The sequence below is a fragment of the Lolium perenne genome, chromosome 4 (assembly GCF_019359855.2).
Source record: "Lolium perenne isolate Kyuss_39 chromosome 4, Kyuss_2.0, whole genome shotgun sequence".
Lineage (NCBI taxonomy): Eukaryota > Viridiplantae > Streptophyta > Magnoliopsida > Poales > Poaceae > Lolium > Lolium perenne.
The window spans coordinates 346,967,492-346,977,435 of NC_067247.2; the positions used below are offsets into that span (position 1 = coordinate 346,967,492).

At 42.7% G+C, this 9,944-nt stretch overlaps 2 protein-coding genes across 2 annotated transcripts; both read left to right on the forward strand.

Annotated features, from left to right (window-relative positions):
* Positions 1 to 5,284: 5,284 nt before the first annotated feature.
* On the forward strand, positions 5,285 to 5,759 carry LOC139839361 (uncharacterized). Its single transcript, XM_071829416.1, has one exon. The coding sequence runs from the start codon at positions 5,295 to 5,297 to the stop codon at positions 5,667 to 5,669; it is 375 nt and encodes a 124-aa protein (XP_071685517.1). The 5' UTR covers positions 5,285 to 5,294; the 3' UTR covers positions 5,670 to 5,759.
* Positions 5,760 to 9,019: 3,260 nt separating this feature from the next.
* LOC127297038 (uncharacterized) lies at positions 9,020 to 9,631 on the forward strand. The gene has a single exon (XM_051327291.2). It carries the CDS (start codon positions 9,120 to 9,122, stop codon positions 9,477 to 9,479), a length of 360 nt encoding a protein of 119 aa, XP_051183251.1. The 5' UTR covers positions 9,020 to 9,119; the 3' UTR covers positions 9,480 to 9,631.
* The last annotated feature ends 313 nt before the right edge of the window (positions 9,632 to 9,944 follow it).

The following is a 9,944-nucleotide window of genomic DNA, read 5'->3' on the forward strand; positions in this document are numbered from 1 at the left end:
ACTGACTGGTTGCTCACCTAGTTGGTTGGATTTTGTTGGCTACTCAATTTTGCTTGCATATTAGGGAATCATAGTAAGTATGAATGCCAATATGCTTGCCTGTGAAGAAATCTAGGGTTTCTGATGGTTGCTTGCTTAGGATCTTCTGTGTAGTCTTAGCTGCTAATTTATGCTATCTACTGGTGCTGTCTGTGCATGTGATCTTACTAGTGTGCATCTGTGCATGCTTTCTAGCATCTGTGCACATGATTTGTATCTGGATGGTTTCTGTCTTAGTAGCTTTTGACTGGCAGTAATCCTTGGTGAAAACCAAGTGATGATCCACCCATATGAGCATCTGCTCATCCCATGCTTATGCATATGATGGATTAGATCCATTGGATCTTTTCCAGGAACTAGGTATACCTTGTTCCAGCTCCTAGAAAGTAATGCTTTGTTGATGCAGACTTGGGTTTGTTCACAGCCCTTCACCTCCAGAGCTTGGATGATCTTCTAGGTCACCATGATCTCTGGTGGCTTGAGGAGTTGTGTGTGTTGGTTCTGTTCTTGCTCAAGAACAGATGAACTATGCTTGTTTTTGCTTCACCCCTTACCTGGTGATCTTATCTGGTCGACTGGTTATGGTTTCTAGGGTTTGTGCTCCTTTTATATGATCCCTACTTCTCTCCCTGCATTGACACACAAGCCTGGCTTGCTTGGTGACTAATCTGTTGCATGGCCTTGCTGTTGCTGCTCAGCACACTTGAGCTGTGTGCTCTCATATGCTGAAACTTGAGCCCCCTGCAGCTGCTCAGTTTTGGTCTGCTGCTGATCCTATCTTGTGCTGTCCCTGGTTTTGGACAAGCACAAGTGTGCATGTCACTTGGTTCTGTCCAAACTGAATATTGTGTTGTTTGCTAACTGTCCAAACTGAATATTGTGTTGTTTGCTAACTGTCCAAACTGAATATTGTGTTAACACTTATGTTCTGGCTAGTGTTGCTGTTTTATTATTGCAGATTTGTGATTATGGACATGGCCAGAAGCTATACTTCAATTCATATAGCCTAGGTTTTAGTTTAGGAATTAAATTGTAATCTTTATTTTTATTTCTGTTTATTATTCATTGATTCTTGTATCAAGAATTTTGTAAAGACAATGTAATTTGTGTTGTGATGTCAATAAAGCCCAAGGTTTTTGTTTATGAGCTTTTGATTTATGTAATATTTATATTCTGGAATAATCATTGTATTTGTGATTCTCTTTGAAATTCAAAATCATTTGAATTTATAAATTGTGTTGGAATTATGAGTTCTATATTTATATTGTTCAATGTTTATTGTTAAATGTATTGACACTTGTCAAATGAAATCAATTCCCCAAATCAACAAGATACAAAAGAGATCATGTCGAAATTTCCCTAACTCACATTGCCTAACCCTAAATGCAAAATGAGAGAGAACCTCGATCCCTCTTAGGTTTAGTTGCAATAAGGCGCGAAAATTTCCCCCGTTTTACGATGAAATGCACATCCCATTTCTAAATCTACCCTTCGTTGTTCCTATGTTCTGGGTTATTACATCCTGTCCCCCAGATCTTGGCTTCGCGATGGCGGCGGCTCTGGAAGGTTTTCCGTATCGTGGTTTTTCGTATCAGGGTTTTCGCGACGGAGGCTTTAAATAGGCGGAAGGGCAGCCTCGGAGGGGGCCTGGGGGGCCCACACCATAGGGCGGCGCGGCCCCCCCTCTGGCCACGCCAGGGTGTGGTGTGGGGCCCCCAGGGCTTCCCTCTGGCGGCTCTCGGGTGTTCTGGAAGGCTCCGGGAAAAATAGGGACCTGGGTCTTGATTTCGTCCAATTCCGAGAATATTTCGTTACTAGGATTTCTGAAACCAAAAACAGCAGAAAACAGCAACTGGCTCTTCGGCATCTTGTTAATAGGTTAGTTCCAGAAAATGCACGAATATGACATAAAGTGTGCATAAAACATGTAGGTATCATCAATAATATGACATGGAACATAAGAAATTATCGATACGTCGGAGACGTATCATAGCTTAATCTATTTCTCTCATGTTATTCATAGTTCTTAGTACCATATGAGCTGCCCAACATGATTATGGTCATATATGTAATTCCTTTGTGGTGAATCTTTATTCTATGATATTGTGCTATGAGATTTGATTCTACTTTATGTAAGATGTACTGATAGATGCATATTATATACCATGTTCTTAAGTATTGGTTCGGATCCAACTTGTATGCAAGAATGTGTGTGGGGTGATGTGGAGCATGGTTTTAATGATTGGCTAGTGACGACGAATTCATGATCTATTATGGCTTTACTTTTTCTTTTACTATCTCACTAGGGATAAAGTGAATGCATGTGCTACGTTCGTCATCTGATAAAAGTGATGATCTTGTTTGTTCATGGTAGCATATTTGATATTCAAACATCATGTTAAAGTACTTATGGCTATATTGTGTTAATTCTTAATACAAGATTGCATGGAGTTTTCCCTTTCTTGTGGAATATAAGAGAGATGTGTTGCATCATCTCCATGTTAGGACGTGATGCCCATATGAATGTGTATCTTACACATATTGAAGTTATATTATTTATATCTCATTGATGAATTGTTATTATCCACTACAACTTAAAAGAGAGAATAGTCAACTGAACGCATGAACCCCGGTCCAGTTTTAATCATAACAACACATTTTCATTGCATTTATCTTACTTTCTATTTGTTGCACTATTTTAATCCGAAAATACTAAAATATTTAGTTATCTTATTTGCACACAAAACTCCAAAACAATCAACTGTTTACTGTTTTTACTTAGTTTACTTTACTTATCTAGTTACTTTACTTTCGTTACTACTTTATTTTTCCATTACTAATACAAAACCTTGTGCTTGACAACCACACGGTGGAGTTGGGGACACATGCATTTATTTTATTTTGTAATATTGCTAGTAGAAAAAAGGGAGATCGATATACCTCTTTACGCGATTACCCCAGAGTTCGATATAACCCTCAAGTCACCCTTGTGGGGAAATACTCTGCTGACACAACACTATGCACTTGTAGTCCCAACATCATCAATTGTAGCTTTCTTAATTGCTAGAAACCTCTCGATGTCTACTCATCGCCATATATGACAATGAATGTCCTAGGTTCCTAGCACATCTTTACTCGTTTTTATGGACTCTAGCAGGTTTTAGTCAGTCATGGGTCAATTTAAGGGGGATTGCTTGAGATGCTCATTTCTTACACGGTAAAAGTCTTACCATGATAGGTGTGTGCATGATTCACATATATGATTTGTTACCATCCTGTCAGGTGTCGATCATCGGAGATGCAAAAGTTTGAAATATAATATTAGAGTACGTTGGTCCACTCTCCATGATGGATGAGGGTACACACACATTACCTCCAATACGATGAATAAGACTTACAATTTTTTTTCAAAATTCAAATGTTACAAATTTAAACCAAATGTAAAGAAGAAAATATAAACAACTACAACATGAAACCAATATATTATGAAAAATTATTTTTATGGTGAATCTAATAATAATGATTTGGTGTCGTAAATTTTCATATTTTTTCTATAACATTGGTTAACCTTAGAGGATGTTGGCTTTTCACTAAATTTAAACGCCTTATTTATTGAAATGGATGGAATATGATAGGAACCCTTGCTCGGTGTGGAGGGAATCCTAAAGTAAGAAATTATGAGTTATGAGAGACCAAGCCAATGTAGTCATGTGAAAAGCTATGTAGCTTTAAAAAGAAACACGGGCGTTTTGACCATATTAATAGGGTGTGATTTGTTTCCAAAGTGATTTATGTTTCTTCTTTTTTTACCTTTTAGTATTTTTGATTTTATTGTGTGAAAAGAGTTGACATGCACAGGTCCGCAAAATCAACATCACAGTTTCCCCCACTATCATTACTCCTTCCGATCCATATTTATTGTCTCTTACATAGATATATCGGAGGGGCTAATAGAAGCCCAAAGATATAGGGTTCATTTACTGGTCAACACGAAAATCCGAAGCTATAACATCCTCACTTTCTTCTTCCTTGGTCATTTTTTACTTAGGCCTCCTTTGATTCATAGGATAGGAGAAACATAGAATTAATATGTCATGACTTGTTGAAGATGAGTTGTGTTTGATTGTGTCAAAGTAAATTTTTCATGAGGTATGATTTAATGTTTTATTCATATAGAATTTGCACTACAAAATTTCTATAGGATTAATTCCTATATGATTGTTTCTATGAATCAAACAACTAGTGCAGGAAAAATTTCCATAGAATCTAAATCCTATACAATTTCCTATGCGAATCATATGAATCAAAGAAACCCTTAAGCTGGAAACTATATACATTACTTTCCTTGGAAGTTAGAACCCACCTAAACCCAGTAAGATGGAAATGTTTTCTTTTTTCTTGTTGGAAAGACAAGTTTGGTGCTGAAGTGCTCATAAGTTGTACATTGCCTAGCTTCCCCTTTGCTGTTTCGCTTACTCCTTTTTTCGATAAAGGGAATATATTAATATCAAGAAGATACTTCAAAATGGGGAGAATTTCACTTCCCGGCCTCTGCACCAACCAGTCTAGACCTCAAATATAAATAGGAACCTAAATCCGCCTCCGTGAGGATTTGAACTCAGGTGCTGGGTTTGTACATCCACTCCCCCAACCAGTTGAGCTAGGCTCGTGACCTCCTATGAAGTCAAAATTCTACACTACACGACTTGTGCAATAATGCAGGTTTAAGTGTTGACGAGTAGTACATGAGTACCACCAACTTGGGAACGAACAGTTCAAAAAAAAAAAAAAACTTGGGAACGAAACATTACATATGTGGTGCAGTGGTGCCGGAGCTAACGCAAAGTCTCGTAGAAATCCCGTATCACGTCTTTGAGTATCCACAACGTGGCTCGAGACTACTGGTCGTTGGTCAGAGGACGCGGTGCCTCTCCGCGAAGGGATCAACTTTGCACGGCGCCGCGCCGCCGCCCAGCAAAGACGTGTCCACCTGTGCACACACAGCTTCACGCGCTCTTAGCCTTCACGCCAGCCCGAGACTTGAGCGTCAGAGGCTGTGACTCACAGCTAGCTGTTGCTTAACCGACATTTCCAATCGCCTCCTCCCGCTATAAAACCGCGACTCCTCCATCCATCCCAATTCACAAGCCACAGCTTCGCAGTACGTACGTGCCTAAACATCCGCCAGCAATCAAGTCCTTTCTTCTGATCTTCAAATCTTAGCCAAGTCCTTTGCCAGCAACACCAGCAGCAGGATGGCTCGCTTCGCCGTGGTCGCCGCGATCATCGCCCTCCTCGCCGTCACCGCCGCCGCACAGGGCCCCATGCCGGCGCCCCGGATGGCCCCGCTCCCCGCGCCGCCAGCGAGGTCCCCGGCCACCGCCCCTGCGCCGGTCGCCACTCCGCCCACCGCCGCGTCGCCGTCCCCAATGGCCTCTCCCCCGGCCCCGCCGATGGAGACCCCGGTCGAAGCTCCCTCCGCGATGACCCCCTCCGCAATGACCCCATCCGCTGTCTCCGCCACACCGGCCGGCGCCCCAACCGACACGCCCGCGAGCTCCGCCGTCTACACGTCCACCGTCAGCTTCGTCGCCGTAGCCGGCGCGGTTGCCGCTGCCATCGTGTTCTAGATGGAGCGGAGACTACACTTCTTTTTTCGTGCTGTTTATATGACGAGATTCGTTCTATGATTCTTTATTTATTAGAGACAGATCGAGGAAAGGGTTGACACCACATCACGATGTAACTTGCTACACAAAAATGAGAGATGGGAATACAGATTCTTTTATTCGTTACCTCACCTGCCATGGGCACTGTCACGAAGCATAATTCTTCATATATACTCCTACTTCTTCCAGCAAATTGATAGGACTACCATTTTTATGGGCGGCTAGCCGGCTACCTGCCGAGGACATACTCGTCTTCTCTACAATTCAGCCAAAATGTAAAAAAAAAACACACACACACACAAGCACCAAAAATCATGCCAGAGCGATTAACCACACTCATCAGAACGTTGGCAACACCCAGGGCCAAAGATTCATGAGCGCCGAACTGGAGACGAATGTCTGCCTTGGGGCGAAGCTAGAGTAAAAGATCATTGGGGTCAACTCTACTTGTTATGTTGTGATATTCCACTAATGAACCAAGTGAAAGACAGATAAGTTGATCGAAATCATTGAATTTCATTATCAAAAGCAAGTATTGTGGTGAAGGAGTGATAAAATTCACTGGGTTCATGTGAGTCCAACTCTTGTATACCAGCTCCACCGAGAATGTATCCTGTGAAACTGACCTACTCATGTACCAGCTGAACCCGTACCACTTGAGCTGTTAGATTCAAAAGTTAGGGACATGATCCATCGAGGAGGTGGCCTGCTGCCACATTTCTACAAGGGACCTTCTAGTATCTTAGATTCGAACAAATCATCCTCGCTGAACCTAGTTTGTCTCTCTTCCTCCTCATCTACTATACGTCTCTGGCTTTCGCTCACCGACCATGGAATCATGGATGAAGCTCCTCCCGTAGCACCACGGAAGCAAGGGTTCAGAAAATTGGGAATCGCCTCCCCCTCCGCATATACTTTACCTATCTCTTTCTCTCACCGGCAATGAAGCACTAGTGCCCAGCTTCCAAATCACCCAGACCAGCGGCGGCCCAAAATTTTGGGAGCTTGAGAAAATAAAATCCACCAAAATCAGATGAGGAGTTGGAGCTTGAACAACTCAGTTCGTGTTGTGGAAGGGAGACAGATTTCGATTGGTACATGAAAGGTAGCAAATGATTGGAAATTTCTTAATCTAGCTCGCGTTCGTGGAAGATCCAAGAAGAGTTCTTGAGTCGCTGAATTTAGTGGGTCTAGAAGGTCCAGTTTGTAAAATGTACCACAACTCACCTCCTAACGGGATCATGTCCCAACATTTTCAATCCAAATGATCACGTTCTAGGGGTGCATCAAGGTGCATAAATTCTATCGTTTCATTGGATACGCCAGCTCCGCCACTGTCTTCCCAAGCCAAACACAATTTTGCGTTACAAATACACAGCTGGCCGCTCTTAAAGGACGCCTAACAGGGGGAAGAGGCCCCTTGGCAGTTTTATAGAGGAATTAGTGAGTAGAACCTGAGTTGCGAGTGCGGAGACTCGAACCCAGGCCGGCAGGTATGCATCAACCCATACCCACCATCCCGGCTATGCCTTGGTTCTCAGCTGGCCGCTCTTGTGCATCTGTAACACAACTGGTAACATAACTACGAATCATTGTGATTGCCTGGTTGGATATGAAATGGCTTAGAGCATCTCCAATAATGTCCCTACATTTTGATCTATGCAATCTACAATCAAAACAATTTGAACTTTTGGAACCCATAAACTTGAAGTTCAACATATTTGAAGTTCATAACTTTCAATGTTCAAATTTAAATTTGAATATGAGCAAATAACATAGTGCATCATATAACATAAAGTTTAACAAATAAGTCGAACAAACATCAATTATTTTTCATGCCACTTTCACGATTCCTCAACCAATCTAGCCTGGAGTTTTCCATGCATGCAGGGTCTTCGATCTCCCGGTGCATCGTGAGAAACCTTTTGATCTAGTCTTTGTCTCTTCTCTTGGGTAGGATCTTCTACCCGTGCACTCATAAGAATAGGGGATTTGTTACCGTCCTATTGGGTCGATCAGCGGAGACTCAAAAGTTTGAAATATAATCTTAGAGTATGTTGGTCCACCCTCCATGATGGACCATGGTACACACACATTACCTTCGATACAATGAATAAGACTTATAAATTTAGCCAAAAGTCGAGATTTCAAATTTTAACCAAATGTAAAGAAGAAAATATAAACATCTACAACATGAAACAAATATATTATGAAAGTATATTTTATGGTGAATCTACTAATAATGATTTGGTGTCATAAATTTTCATATTTTTTTCTAAAACATTGGTAAACCTTAGAGGATGTTGGCTTTTCACTAAATTTAAACACCATATTTATTGAAATGGATAAAGTATGATAGGAACCCTTACTTGATGTGGAGGGAATCCTAAAGCAAGAAATTATGATTTATGAGAGACCAAGCCAATGTACTCATGTGAAAAAGAAATATGAGCGTTTTGTCCATAATAATAGGGTTTGCTTTGTTTCGATAGTGATTTATGCTTCTTCTTTTTTACCTTTTAGTATTTTTATTTTATTGTGTGAAAAGAGTTGACATGCACCCAGGTCCACAAAATTAACATCACGATTTCCCTAACTATCATTACTCCCTTCAACAAGTAATATAAATCGGAAGAAGTAATAGAAACCCAAAGCTATAGGATTCATGTACAGGTCAACACAAAAAAAAAAAACCGAAGCTATAACATTCTAACTTTCTTCTTCCTTGGTCATTTTCACTTAAGATGGGAAATAGAGACATTATTTTCATGCTTTTCTTTTTCTTTTTGAAAAGACAAGTTTGGTGTTGAAATGCTGATGAGTTGTGCATTGCCTGGTTTCCCCTTTGCTGTTTCGCTTACTCCTATGAAGTCAAAATGCTACTACACGACTTGTGCAATAATGCAGGTTTTAGCGATGACGAGTAGTACATGAGTACCACCAACTTGGGAACGAAACGTTACATACGTGGTGCACTTGTGCAGGAGCTAACGCAAAGTCTAGAAATCCCATATCACGTCTTTGAGTATCCAACAACGTGGCTCGAGACTTCCTAAAAAAAAAACAACGTGGCTCGAGACTACTGGTCGTTGGACAGAGGACGCGGTGCCTCTCCGCGAAGGGATCAACTTTGCCCGTCACCGCCCGCAAAAGACGTGTCCACCTGTGTACTCACAGTCTGGTTTCACGCGTAATTGGCCTTGACGCCAGCCCAAGACTTACGTCGCAGCTGTTCCTTAACCGACATTTCGAGTCGCCTCCCGCTATAAAATCGCGCTTCCTCCCCGTCATCGCAATTCACAACTCACAGCTTCGCACAATCGCACTGCCTAAACATCCGCCAGCAATCAAGTCCTCTCTTCTGATCTTCAAATCTTAGCCAAGTCCTTCGCCAGCAACAGCAGCAGCAAGATGGCTCGCTTTGCAGTGGTCGCCGCGATCGTCGCCCTCCTCGCCATCACCGCCGCCGCACAGGGCCCCATGCCGGCGCCCAGGATGGCCCCCCTCCCTGCACCGCCAGCGAGGTCCCCGGCCACCGCCCCTGCGCCGGTCGCCACTCCGCCTACCGCCGCGTCCCCGTCCCCGATGGCATCTCCCCCGTCCCCGCCCATGGAGACCCCGACTGAAGCTCCTTCCGCGGTGACCCCCTCTGCTGTCTCTGCCACACCGGCCGGCGCCCCAACCGACGCCCCCGCGAGCTCGGCCGTATACACGTCCACCGTCAGCTTCGTCGCCGTCGCCGGCGCGGTCGCCGCCGCCATCGTGTTCTAAATGGAGCGGAGACTACTCTGTTTTCGTGCTGTTCATATTACGTTATTTATTACTAGAGACAGATCGAGGAATGGTTTGACACCGCATCGCGATGTAATCTTGCTACACATGCATGAGATTATCTTGAATACAGATTCTTTTATTCGTTGCCATGGATTGTGCCCTGTACTGCTGTATGAATCTTTTATGACCTTACGTACTGTCACGAATTATGAATACGGTTCAGTTATAATTCTTCCAGCAAAATTGCTTCCACAAAAATACGAACGTGCCATTTTCATGGCCTGGCCGTTGAGGACACACTCGCTTTTTTTAATATTCTTTTCTACCATTCTGCTGAAATATAGTACCAAACTAAATGTAGACGCGGCACCAAAAATCATGCTGAAGCCAGTTGCGACAATCATACCGATGCGATTTACGACACTCATCATAACAATGAAACCCGACTCTTTCCCCTGCCCT

Bases quoted from the DNA above. Each gene is read 5' to 3' on its own strand.
- LOC139839361 (XM_071829416.1), top strand. From the start codon at position 5,295: ATGGCTCGCTTCGCCGTGGTCGCCGCGATCATCGCCCTCCTCGCCGTC.
- LOC127297038 (XM_051327291.2), top strand. From the start codon at position 9,120: ATGGCTCGCTTTGCAGTGGTCGCCGCGATCGTCGCCCTCCTCGCCATC.